Source organism: Phyllobates terribilis, unplaced genomic scaffold, assembly GCF_046119375.1.
Source record: "Phyllobates terribilis strain yellow unplaced genomic scaffold, ASM4611937v1 Scaffold_3__8_contigs__length_932513732, whole genome shotgun sequence".
Lineage (NCBI taxonomy): Eukaryota > Metazoa > Chordata > Amphibia > Anura > Dendrobatidae > Phyllobates > Phyllobates terribilis.
In genome coordinates, this window is record NW_027362763.1 from 583064996 (window position 1) to 583079324 (window position 14329).

Below are 14329 nucleotides of genomic sequence, written 5' to 3' on the forward strand. Positions count from 1 at the left end.
TCCTGTACGTGATGATGCCACATATATTCTCAGACATTGCTGTTTAGCCACACAGAAGGACTGAGAAAGAAGGAGCGTTATTCAGCTTTCGGAGCACAGATTTTGTTGTAATAGTTGCGGGTGACATTTGTGGAGCCCCTAAGGTGCCAGCAGAAAAAAACAAAAGTGACCCCATTGTAGAAATTGCACCTCTCAATGAATACATCTACAACTGCAGTCACTATTTTGGCCTACAGGTGTGTTCACTTTATTTTGGAGAATTGCAAATATGCCAGTTTAGTACCCATACCTTGTGCATCTGTAGACTCACACTGCATAAACTGTTAAGTAGCATCTCCCCGCTACAGTAATGCCAAACATGGGGCCACTTACTGCGGGTTTAGGCACAGTGGGGCTCAGAAGGAGGGGGGCATTATGAGTTGGGAGTGCAGATTTCACCGACTTATACTTGAAGGGGTGAAATCCATCTCACTTTACAGAGTCTTTGTTCTACCAGTAACGTGAAAACCCTTATAATAACAGTGACAGATGATAGACCTGACTGGGGGCTGGTTTTGTGAGAGGTTTTATTGATTTATTTTTTGATCACTTCCAGTATAAAAGTGAGCACGCTGAGCACTTACGTTGGGGTTTCTGAGTAAATCCCACAAAAACGTGATTCAGATGACACCCCCAACAGAACCACCCACCATATTGAGGCAGATGGAGGTCTGTTCCGGTAGTATTTATTTTTTTAGGCGTTGACACATACAGGTGCTTCTCACCAAATTAGCATATCATCAAAAAGTTAATTTATTTCAGTTCTTCAATACTAAAAGTGAAACTCATATATTATATAGAGTCATTACAAACAGAGTGATCTATTCCAAGTGTTTATTTCTGTTAATGTTGATGATTATGGCTTACAGCCAATGTAAACACAAAACATCGTGTTTGTTTAGATGAACTTTACACTGGTTCAAGTATTTTAATAAACCAGTGGGAGATTAAAAGAGACAGCGTTTTAGTGTTTACCGATCTACCACAATGTGTCAAGTGACCGTTTTACAGTTCTTCCGGACGCCACGATACCAATTAGGTGTACATTTTTTTGGTTTAACACAAAAGCTGCATTTTTAGTGGCAAAATTAGTTCATTATTTTCTGTGTGCTTTTTTGTGTTTTTTTTCACATATTTAATTTCCTTTTTTTTTTTTTTTTTTTTTTTTTCACATCCCGCTGTTCCAAAACCTTTTGGGGCAGATGCCGCAATGTGTCAGCTGTCATAAACAGCTGTGACCCGTGGGATTTTCGCAAATAGGTGACAAATGTTAGAACAGTGAGGTATGACTGCTTAGAAACTTGTAAACTGTTTTCTTCCACTATTTCCTACCTGAAGGTACCAAACCACTTTGTAGGTTAATGACAAGGCCTCATTTTTTAAATTTGACCATTGTCACTTTATGAGGCAATAACTCTAGAACGCTTCAACGGATCCCGCTGATTCTGAGACTGTTTTTTCGTGACATATTGTATTTTATGATAGTGGTAAAAGTTTTCCCATAAGACTTGCGTTTATTTGTGAAAAAATTGGAAATTTAGGAAAAATTGTAAAAATTTCACAATTTTCAAAATTTAAATTTTTATGCCCTTTAATCAGAGAGATATGTCACACAAAATAGTTAATAAATAACATTTCCCACATGTCTACTTTACATCAGCACAATTTTTAAACCATAATTTTTTTTTGCTAGGAAGTTATAAGGGTTAAAATTTGACCAGCGATTTCTCATTTTTCCAACAAAATTTTTAAAACCATTTTTTTTAGGGACCACATCACATTTGAAGAGACTTTGAGGGGGTCTATATGTCACAGGTGTGCAGAAGTGACAGACAGTCGTCCTGCAGTTGGTTGCAGGAAATCTCTGTTTGGCATTACAGACACCTTCTTAGAGGCTATCTCTAGGACCCAGCGGCTACCTTCCTCTGGCTAATTAACACTCAGGCCTGGGTGTAAAAATACCTGCTGTGTGTCAGAGGGAGGTGCCGGCGATATTCATTACTCCTTGTGAAGGTTTGAGCGAGAGCAGCACTTCTTCCTCTCTGGTGCTTGAGGTCGTGTGCGCATTTGTCTGGAGTTGTCTGGAGTCATCTAAAGCTAAACAATTTTCCCTTTTTTGTCCTCCCTTGTTGTCTTTAGTGTTCAGTGGGAATCGACTAGTGCTCATCTCCTTCCTTCCCTAGCCAGGGCCAAACGCCAGGGAAAGACAGGGAGAGGAACGTGTGTGGCGATTTGTGAAGAGCCAATATAGGGACATTAGGGGAGACAGGGTGATATTCTACCAGCCAGGAGGTCTCCACTCCCCCCTTTCCCTAGAGTGTGGGCTTCCTTTCTCTCTTCCCTTTGTGTTGCACTAAGTCTTTCCCACACCTTGCGTGACACTATATGACAGAAAATCCCCAAAAGTGACACCATTCGAAAAACTGCACTATTCAAGTTTCTCAAAACCACATGCAAGAAGTTTATTAACCCTTCAGGTGCTTCACAGGAACTGAAGCAATGTGAAAGAAAAAAATGAACATTTAACTTTTTTTCCCCATAAATTATCTTTTAGTCCCAAGTTTTTTATTTTCACAAGGGTAACAGGAGAAAATGGACCTTACAATTTGTTGTACAATTTCTCCTGAGTACGCCAATACACCATATGTAAGGGAAAACTACTGTTTGGGTGCACGGCAGGGCTCGGAAGGCTAGGAGCACCGTTTGACTTTTTGAATGCAAAATTGGCTGGAATCGAGAGGGGACGCCATGTTGCGTTTGGAGTGCTCTTGCTGTGCCTAAACAGTGGAAACATACCACAAAAGTGACCCCACTTTGGAAACTAGACCCCTCAAGGAACGTATTTAGATGCGTGGTGAACACCTTGAACCCCCAGGTGCTTCACAGAAGTTTAAAAAGTAGAGCTGTGAAAATAATCTATTTTTTTCCACATAAATGATCTTGTAGTCCCAATGTTTTTATTTTTACAAGAGTAACAGGAGATAATGGACCTCAAAAGTTGTTGTGCAATTTCTCCTGAGTTCCCTAATACACAATGTGTGGTCGAAAACTACTTTTGAGGAACAGTGTAAAGCTCAGAAGGGAAGAACCGCCATATTGGAGTTCAAATTTTGTTGGAATGGTTTGTGTGTCATGTCACATTGGCAGAGCCCCTGATGTGCCAACACAGCAGAATCCCCCATAAGTGACCCCATTTTACAAACTAAACCTCTCAATGAATTCATCTAAGGGTGCAGTGATCATATGAACACCACAAGAGCCTCACAGAATTTTATACCATTGGGCAGTGAAGAAAAAATAATTACATTTTTACCACAAATATTTTGTTTTGGCCCCAGATTTTACATTTTCACATGGAGATATTGGTAAGAAAAATGGCACCAAAATGTGTCACACAATTTCTGCTGAACGTGGCAATACCCCACATGTGGCTGTACTGTACTGCTTAGCCACACGGTGAGACTCAGGAGGGACGGAGTGCGAATTTGCCTGCTGGAGTGCAAATTTTGATAAAATAGTTTGCAGACTCCATATACAGAGACCTTAAGTGCTAGAAGAGCAGAATCCCCCCTCAAGTGACCCCATTTTGGAAATCATACCCCTGCCAAACTTGTGGATGCTAAATGTGGCTTAGACACACTGTGGTGTTCAGAAGGAAGGGGGGATTTGGATTTGGGAGCGCAGAACTTGCTTAATTTCTTTTGGGGCGGGCAAGGAGCCATTTTGCTTTTCCAGAGCCTTTGCACTACCAGTAACGTGGAAGCCCCCTATATTTCCATTAATACATGACGGACCTGAGTGGGGGCTTTTTATGTGAAGCTTTTATTGGGAACATTTTACATAACCTACTAAAGAAAAATGTCAATGCACACTATTGTGATCACCTCAAAAATGACAACATTTTTATTGGTCACATAACATAACAAAAACATAACAAAACATCAAACCACTACAAGATTAAAAACATTAAAAAACACAAAAAGGCATGGAACAAAACACACTAGGTCTATGTTAAGGCCCAGTGACCCTAGCCAGTGGTTATGGGTCCAAAACAACACATGGATGATACAAGTGCTCCAATGCAGTGAAAGTTCAAAGTCATGATGGGGATAACCTGTCCTGGTGCACGAACTAGCATGCGGCTATGACGCGTTATCCCAGTCATTGAACGTAATGAGGTTAAGCCGGTTTCACACATACGACATTCACAGTCTGAGTACTAGGTGAGAGTCTACCGAACAGAACTCAACAACCTTATATGTGCCTATGAGACTGCTGATTTTAGGTCCGATGACCTGCGGCCGGTCCAGACCTCACAGTCCGTACCTGGACCGTCAATGTCAGTCGTATGAAACCGGCCTTAGTTTTAGCGTAGTATGAATCCCATGTCATAGTTAATTATGAGTAAAAGTAGTGGCTAATACACTGTCAAGTGGAGAGCTGTTCTGAGGCAATTAATGAATTAATTAGAACTTTATCTTGAAGCAGATTTGTGTGACTCATTGTGAGGCGTTACCTAAGGATATGTCATCTCCATACAGCACACACAGCCCAGGAGATGAGGTCTGATACCTCTTCCTATTTGGAGTTTAATGAAAGTGATGTCCCAAGAAAGAGGAGGAAGGAGATGGAGATATGCCGGGAAGAAGATATTTAATATGGTGAGGGTTTATAATGTGGTATCCTTAGGAAGAGAGAAAGCCTGAAACGCATAGATACCCCTATATACATATGTTTCTATGTTATTATTATCATTAATTATGAATCAAATTAATATATATTAATGGATTGGCGCTGTGCCCACTTGATGTTTAATGGCCATCGGAAAATTATATTTGGATTTCATACATTTGGAAGTGGGGAGACACAATAGCAGTCCCCCCCTATAAAAAGTGAGTGATTCATAGTTGTTAGTTTACACTTTTTGAAAGTACCCTGGTGTATTTGGTAACTTGCTCTCAGATTTTCTTCATTTCATTCCTGTATATTGCCTGCATGGTTTCTGCACTTGAGAGGATTCGCCAGTTGTGGATTGCATTTGAGTAACCAGGACACTTTGAGTCAGCTTTTGCTGGGTGCTAGTGAGTGCTAGTTATCTGTCACTCACAGAGTGATAGTGAAGATTGCTACATGCATTTGTGTCAAATTCTGTGCATGTTATCAGGCTAAAATCACCAGGGTATGTGAACTTTTGATCAGGGTCATTTGGATGTTTTTGGTTGTCATTAAGATTTTAAAAGAGAAAACACAGTAGTTTGACAATAAATGGCTTCACCGAACCAATAACCATGAGTGGGGAAAAATTCTCTGAAACAAGGCCAAGAAAGCAAAAAGTCTGCCGGGGTATGTAAACTTTTGAGCACAACTGTAGCTATATCGTCATCCTGTTTTCGTCAATTTAGTCAAAAGTGCTTTACCAGTGGTAGGTATTTTTTTTGCTTTATTTTCTTGTTTTCTGTGTGTACATAGGGAGAGACCTGTCAGTCAATGGGATTGGGGTGGAGAGAAGTAGCCAGGGACCATCCTTCCATTAGTTAGCCATATAGTCACTAGAGGGCTTTTCAAAGTATGCTCTCTGTGAAAGAGTATTAGAGGAAAAGTCCATTTGCACAAACCAACTGGCATCATGATACAACTTTTACCAATCGGTGGTCGCTTGACAGTCTGTTTACATAGGCAGACCAAAGCAAACGATGCAAACTGAGAAATCTAGACTAGATTGTTCACTGCGAATAGGCCACAATAATTGTGGGCAGCGAGTGTCCTGTTTACCCAGCATGACGCACTGCAGACAAATATGTTCTTTTATGCTTCACAACAGATTAAGTCCTTGATAAACAAGTGTTTTGCTTGTTCATCTGGTGATCAACAGCCTGTTTACATGACAAGGTAATATTGAAACAAGTGTTATTAACAATGCCCGTTCAAGATTATTTTAAGTATTTATTTATTTATTTTACTCACTTATATAGCGCCATTGATTCCACAGCACTTTACAGACATTATTATCACTGTCCCCATTGGGGCTCACAATATCTTGCAATATAAATGGCCATCATTCCGACAGCATGAATCAAATGGTAGGTTCTCCCTTAAAGGGGTTGTCCGGTCAAAAGTGATAAGTGTACAGTCACTCTGTGTGACTGCAGACTTATGAATCCCCCCAGCGCAAGCACTGTGCGCTGCGGGGATTCACCGGTATGAGACCCAGGACCGGAGGCTATGTATATGTTATACATATCCCCGGCCATTCAGCGCCACCTCTCTCCAATCACTTGCATGGAGCGAAGCCACGCGCAGTCTAGTTTAGTGGACAGCCAGTGGGCGCGTCCAACTAAAAGGCGCGGCCTCGCTCAATAAAAGTGTATGGAGAGCGAGGCAACGCCCACTGGCCGAGGGTATGTACAAAACATACATACCCTCTGTTACAGGGTCTCATACCGGTGAATCCCCGCAGCGCACAGTGCCTGCGCCGGGGGGGATTCATAAGTCTGCGTCACACAGAGTGACTTATCACTTTTGACCTGACAACCCCTTTAAGTGCTGAATTTATAGACAAAGACGATACACATCTGTAAAATATTGTTCTAATTAAAAAGATTAAATAGTAGTAAAAAAATGTCAACAGCAGTTCTGAAACGGACTGAAAAGGACTCTGACAGAAATATAAAGTTTTGGAAATAAACACTTACTTGCAAACCAGAACTGAAACATTCTGTTAAAATATCCTGATGTCTTGGTTCATTTACTATTTGAAGAACTTTTGTTCGATTCTCAGTTGACTGTGAAGGTGACAAAAGATGCACCAAAAGCCTTACCAGCTGAAGGCGAAAAGTATCAGTACATAGATAAAGAATAGTCTTCCACTGATGTTTAGGAAAGCTCCCTTTACCTGAGCCCTGCAGAAGGAGGAAACTTAGTATGAGAACATTTACAGAAAAAACTTAAATGAATTAATTGAAAAGACGTTTACATTCACATATGACAGATTTGTTGCAGAAAGGTGTTATACAGTGTACTTCTGAATGTGGTTGTTTATTTGCAGAGTTGTTAGGGTATGTGCACACGCTCGGTTTTGGCAGCGCTTTGAACACAGCATACTTTATGCTGCGTCCAAAGCGCTGCACGCAGGTGAATCCGCATGTGTTCATTGAACCATGCGGATTCACCGCATCCTATACTGTACAATGCACTCAAATAATTTCTCTTGCGGAGACTGCAGTCTCCGCAAGAGAAATTGTCACGCTGCGGTCTGTGAAGACGCGCCTAATGTCCGTGTCCGCGGGTGATCCACGGATGCACGGAGACACATAGTGGGTATGGGATTTCTTGAAGTCCCATCCACTATGCTGTAACATCTGGTGCGTTGTGTCCAATCCGCTGCGATTACTGATCATGTGCACGTACCCTAACTGAACTTTGTGTCACAAAGTGAATTTATCCTGGACCTCCATCTCCAAGAAACAGGCATACTGTGAACAAGTGAAAGTCATTCTTTGCATAGGAGTTGGGAACATAGGGATAGAGTCCAGTGTATCTATGAAAAATTAGGAAGACAATAACCCTACTCAAACTAACTGCAAAAACAAATAATTTTATTCACACTCCACACACAAAAAAAATATTTACTATGCAGCATTTTAAAATGGAATATTATTTTTTGAGATGATGGTATGATTTCATATTCACTCCTGAATTTAGAAGGCATTGCTGAACATTGCATCTCTTCCCTGTCCTGCTGAGTAATGGGAATGTTAACAAATTCATAGAGGTGTCTTGTTCTATAATAGTTACGTTCTAATCTTTCCTTTTCTAGTCCCCCACTTTTTAAGTGCCCATTTTCTGCTTTCTTTCGTGCTACATATTTTGGGCAGTTTTCGGATGTACAGAAGTAGAGTGCTCATCCCATGAAAACTCTGTTTCCTACTCTGTTAGGACTTAAAAAAAAACACAATTCTTATTTATACTGATCTACAAATGTAAGTTGTCAGTTGCCTCAAACAAGCCTAGACTTGAGTGTTCATGTTTTACTTGTTTCTTTTAACATCTCAAAAAAATTGAATGTTTAAAAAAAAGTGAATTTTTTAATGCCTTAATGTATCAATACTGAAGGTGTTAAAAGGCCTATTCAGCACTTCTCTGTTTAGTATCAGGAGGTGAATCGCCATCCTGATGTGGCATAAAAAGCAGTCTGCTGATTTAATGGTTTATTCTTATTTGGTAACTGAAAACATGGATCATGAAATAGCACAAACATTAAAAAGCGGCATTGTCAAATAAGAAAACCAGATGTTGTTAATTTATAATAAAAATTATACATACAAATGAGAGCATGATTCCTTCAATCATGAGTCTTAATAATTCACTTTGAAATTCCTTTTTTACATGGAAAACATTCAAATGTAATTCATCTTCAGATGCTTCTAAACACAATTCTGGGTCTACTTTTTCTTCTGCAACATCTAAAGCAAACAAACCAAAATCAAGCACATTTCATGTTTAGAAAATGTAACTGTTGGCATCTAAATCTTATCTCTATCTGCACAAATAAAAGAAATGTGTTCTTTTGAATGAAGCATAAGTACAAAATACACCGAATTAAAATGGAAAGTCACGGCACATTTTAATTCTTACCCACAAAAATTGTATACGCAAAGGAAATTTGGTACACTGTATATCAATGAAAGCATAACTTGCTTGGCCACAGAGTGTATTATTCTACTGTATCCACAGTAGAGATGAGCGTTGTTCTACTCAAACTGTTCGCCAATCTCAAATTCGAGCAGTTTTGGGCGGTGTTCGAGCCGTTCGGCGAACACGAACAATTTGAGAAAAATTCGGCTGTTCGAGGTTATGTTCGATAACTGTTCGTGCACCAAAATCATAACTGGATTTTTTCTCAGTAATGATGAAAATTAATGTTAATACGCAGTTTGAGTATACAGCGGGGTGGGGGGAGGGGCAGGGGATGGATCTCTGCAGGAATAATGAAGATCTCCATTTTTTTTTTCTCTTTCCCGCATTTACAGTGGGGAGGTGCAATCTGTCAGCCTATCAGCAGCGCACACACGGAGCGAAGTGCTTTTTTTCACACAAGCAAGGGCATGTGTCATTGGCAGTGTATGTCACATGTCCTTGCCCTATAAGACCAAGCCATTTTCCCCGTCGCCACCATTTTCTCACTGCTGCAGCTGCGTGTTAGACGGCACCGCTGTTGCTGTGTGCGCTATACCTTGTTAATTTCAAGCCAATTTTCGCACAAATCTACAGATAGCTTGGGAGTAGGGAATAGTTGTGATTGCAGTCCTTTTAAGGACTAGGTTACAGCATTTCCTACGACTTTTATCAGGCAGGTCTGTGCTCTTAAATAGATAGATTGTGGGAGTAAAGACTAATTGTAATTGGAGTCCTTTTCAGGACTAGGTTACATCAGTTCCTATCAGTTTTTGCCAGGCAGGTCTGTGCCAGTGCTGTGCAAGTTTTTTTCACAGCATTTGGCTGAATCTAGCAAAGCTAATCCTTTTTGGCCTATTGCAGAGTGTGTTAGTCAGTGGAGTAGCCTATCTGTGTTGCAAGATATACCACCTGTGTATAGAATACCAATTTTTTTACTGCACCTAGTGAAGTAAAATCTTTTGGGCATAGCATCATTCTATTAGTCCATCTATACTGACCTCCATCAGGTTGCAAATTGAATATAATTTTTTTCTGCATCTACCTCTGAAAAAATATTTGGGCTTCTAGCAGTGTGTGGGACTTGTTCTATTAGTCCATCTATACTGACCTCCATCAGGTTGCAAACTGAATATAATTTTTTTCTGCATCTAGCTCTGAAAAAATATTTGGCCTTCTAGCAGTGTGTGGGACTTTCTCTATTAGTCCATCTATACTGACCTCCATCAGGTTGCAAACTGAATATATTTTTTTTCTGCATCTACCTCTGAAAAAATATTGGGCTTCTAGCTGTGTGTGGGACTTGTTCTATTAATCCATCTATACAGACCTCCATCAGGTTGCAAACTGAATATTATTTTTTTCTGCATCTACCTCTGAAAAAATATTTGGGCTTCTAGCAGTGTGTGGGACTTGTTCTATTAGTCCATCTATACTGACCTCCATCAGGTTGCAAACTGAATATATTTTTTTTCTGCATCTACCTCTGAAAAAATATTGGGCTTCTAGCTGTGTGTGGGACTTGTTGTATTAGTCCATCTATACAGACCTCCATCAGGTTGCAAACTGAATATATTTTTTTCTGCATCTACCTCTGAAAAAATATTGGGCTTCTAGCTGTGTGTGGGACTTGTTGTATTAGTCCATCTATACTGACCTCCATCAGGTTGCAAACTGAATATATTTTTTTCTGCATCTACCTCTGAAAAAATATTGGGCTTCTAGCTGTGTGTGGGACTTGTTCTATTAATCCATCTATACAGACCTCCATCAGGTTGCAAACTGAATATATTTTTTTCTGCATCTACCTCTGAAAAAATATTGGGCTTCTAGCTGTGTGTGGGACTTGTTCTATTAATCCATCTATACAGACCTCCATCAGGTTGCAAACTGAATATATTTTTTTCTGCATCTACCTCTGAAAAAATATGTGGCCTTCTAGCAGTGTGTGGGACTTTCTCTATTAGTCCATCTATACTGACCTCCATCAGGTTGCAAACTGAATATAATTTTTTTCTGCATCTAGCTCTGAAAAAATATTTGGCCTTCTAGCAGTGTGTGGGACTTTCTCTATTAGTCCACCTATACTGACCTCCATCAGGTTGCAAATTGAATATAATTTTTTTCTGCATCTAACCCAGCCAATAGTTTTGGCCTAATACCACAGTTTGGCCACTCAGCTCTGCTCGGTTCCCATCCATTGTTTTTTTGTGCAAACAACTCCAGAGTTGTGAATTAGTTAACCACCAAAATGAGTGGAAAAAGGCCTGCTGCTGGTGGAAAGGGGAATAGGCGTGTTGGGAAGGGGAAAAAAGGTTGTGTCCGTGGGGTAGGTGTTAAAGCAACAGTAACATCTGCAGAAGAAAGACCATCTTCCAGCCAAACTAAAATGTCTACTTCTTTTAGCGGACAATATGATAAGATCCCTTTCTTACGGCCACGCCAATCGCTACAAATTCCAGATGAGGCACAAAAACAGCAGGTGCTTCAACGGATATCAAGTGCTCCTTTAAGTGGGCTCTCCTCCACATCAACTTCAACATCACAAATACTCCAGTCCTCAAAGGTGTCATCCAAATCGCACTTGCTTCCTCACAGCTCCCAAATCTCCAGCTGCCCGTCTGAGTATGAGGTAGAACAGATGGTTGAGTCTGCAGAGCTGTTTACTCATACTATAGCCTGGGAATCAGAGGTCGACTCCAGCGCTTCTGTGAATCCAGACGAGGAAATGATCTGCACTGATGCCCAGAATCTTTATGAGTCGAATTCAGGACCAGACGCAGAAGGTTCTGACCATAATGTAGACCCTCATTCCCAAATTGTAACTCCTGTTGGTGGAGACAATGAGGAAGACGATGATAAGACTCAAATACCTGATTGGAGCGACAACTTTAGTTTTTTGTCAGGGCAGGAACAGGTTGGCTCTGAGGACGACGGGTGTGATAACGCACAGGGTGATGATGATGAGGTTGGAGATCCCACTTACTGTCAACCCACAGTCAGCCAAGAGATGAGGTCAGCAGAGGAGGTGGAGGAAGATGCTAGTGACGACGAGGTCAGGTTGCGCCTTCCTGGACAGAGACGTAGTACTGGAAGCACGTCAACAACTGCATCCTCAAACACAACTCTGCCTCTCACCACAAGTCGTGGTGGCTCTTCAGGTCGCATGGGTGCTAAGCCTTGCATAGCCTGGGCATTTTTTCAGATCGATAAAGATGACCCAACTCGTGTTATCTGTAACATTTGTCAGCAAAAGCTAAGTAGAGGCCAAAAAATACATAGTTTGAGTACTTCATGCATGAACCGGCACATGGACATGAAGCATAAGTTGCAGTGGGAAGCGCAGTGTGCTACAATGCGGCCTAGCTGGCCGGGCCAACCACCGTCTGCCATATCTTGTGCATCCGCGGCCTCTTCATCCTCTGTGACTGGGGGGACAGCAGTCACACCTGTTTTGGGGCGCAGCAGACCTGCCACCTCTTTACCCGCAACAGCCAGCGTGATTGGCAGGTCATCATTTTCTTTGGAGGTGGTAACACCAGCTGGTGTTGAGCGCTGTCCGACATCGATAGCACCACCTTTGGATCAAGGCAACCTAACATGTCCGCCTGCATCTTCCTCACAGACCGGCAGTTTGCCAGGGACACCCTTATCAACCCCGTCTAAGCACAATAGCCAGCCCTCGGTCCCTCAGATGTGGACAAGTAAAAGACCATTTCCTCCTAGCCATGAGAAAGCTAAGAGGTTGAATTTCACCATCTGCAAGCTCTTGGCTACAGAAATGCTGCCTTTCCGCCTGGTGGACACAGAGGATTTTCGAGACCTTATGTCCGTCGCAGTGCCCCAGTACCAGATGCCCAGTCGGCACTACTTCTCAAAGAAAGGTGTGCCTGCGCTCCACCAGCATGTCGCACACAACATCACCGCTTCTTTGAGAAACTCTGTGAGTGACAGGGTGCATTTCACCACAGACACTTGGACGAGTAGGCATGGACAGGGGCGTTACATGTCGCTGACTGGGCACTGGGTAACTATGGTGACAGCAGGACAAGGGGCTGCTGTCCAAGTCTTGCCGTCCTCACGAGTTGTGCGTCAATCCTCTTTATGTCAAAGTTCCTCCACTGCTTCTGCCTCCTCAACCTCCTCTCGGTCTTCCACCTGCACCCAAAGCCTGTCTGGTCATGCCACAAGCTTTCTAACTGCGCAGAAGGGATCCTGCACACCTCCTTACTATGCTGGCAGTAGGGCTCAACGTCATCAGGCGGTTTTTACATTGAAATGTCTGGGAAATGTGAGTCACACAGCTGAGGAGTTGTGGTCAGCTCTGGAGAACCAATTTCATGAATGGTTGTCTCCACTGGACCTGAAACCAGGGAAGGCCGTGTGCGACAATGCTGCAAACCTGGGTGCGGCCCTTCGCCGGGGCAATGTCACACACGTGCCTTGTATGGCTCACGTGTTGAACCTGGTTGTCCAGCAATTTTTAGCCCACTATCCCAGACTAGATGGCCTTCTGCAGAGGGCACGGTCGCTGTGTGCTCACTTCCGCCGTTCGCATCCCGCAGCTCAGCGACTTACATCTCTACAGAAGTCGTTGGGCCTGCCACTTCACCGGCTAAAATGCGATGTGCCTACCCGGTGGAATTCAACTCTGCACATGTTGCAGCGACTGTGGCAGCACCGACAAGCCCTGGTGCAATACGTTCTGACGTATAGCCTGGGCCAACGAGATCCAGAGGTGGGGCAAATCACGCTGGAGGAGTGGTCTCAGATCAGGGACCTATGCACCCTTCTGCACAGTTTTGAAATGGCGACGAAGATGTTTAGTGCTGACGATGCCATTATCAGCATGACTATTCCGGTGATTTACATGCTGGAGCACATGTTAAACAGAATTCGGAGTCAGGTGGTGGCACAAGAGGAGGTGGAGGAAGTAGAGGAGGAGGAGTTGTATGCGGAAGGGCTAACATCTGCAAGGTCCAGACGGTCGGCAGCACCAAGGCGGCAGGCATGTGAGGGTGGGGGAGATGGTTTTACCAGGGCGCATGGTAGCAGCCAAACTAGTGAGGAAGGTGCAGGAGCCCAGGAAGAAGTGGAGGACGAACTGATGGAAGACTCATCAGATGAGGGAGACCTTGATGACATTTCTGTTGTGCGAGGTTGGGGGGAGAGGACAGAGGAAGGAAGCATGATTGTTACCTCGCCACCAACACAACAGGGACTTGGTGCTCCTGGATGCGCAACACACATGAGTGCCTTCTTGCTGCACTACTTGCAACATGACCCTCGAATTGTGAGAATTAGAAATAATCCTGACTACTGGGTTGCCACACTGTTAGATCACCGGTACAAAAGTAAATTTGCAGAAATTATTCCTGCCATAGAAAGGGATGCACGCATGCAGGAGTATCAGCAGAGACTGTTGCAGAATCTTACATGTGCTTTTCCACAAAATACCAGTGGTGCACGTAGTGAATCTCACAGTTCCAACTTGCCAACCGTCAAGTGTTCAGCACTCAAACCGTAACAGAACCACAGTATCTGCTGGTAACATCAATTTTGCGGAATCATTTCACCACTTTTTTAGCCCATCCTTTGCAAGGCCACAGGAGACAAG

At 42.6% G+C, this 14329-nt stretch overlaps 1 protein-coding gene across 1 annotated transcript in view; it reads right to left on the reverse strand.

Moving 5' to 3' along the window:
- Positions 1 to 14329, reverse strand: part of LYST (lysosomal trafficking regulator) — a 789135-nt gene that overhangs the window by 339181 nt on the left and 435625 nt on the right. Inside the window, exons 29-30 of the mRNA XM_073671457.1 lie at positions 8362 to 8501; positions 6732 to 6938 (exon numbers count right to left, since the gene is read on the reverse strand). Of these exons, the coding sequence (XP_073527558.1) occupies positions 6732 to 6938; positions 8362 to 8501 (347 nt within the window). The remainder of the gene's footprint in view (positions 1 to 6731; positions 6939 to 8361; positions 8502 to 14329) is intronic.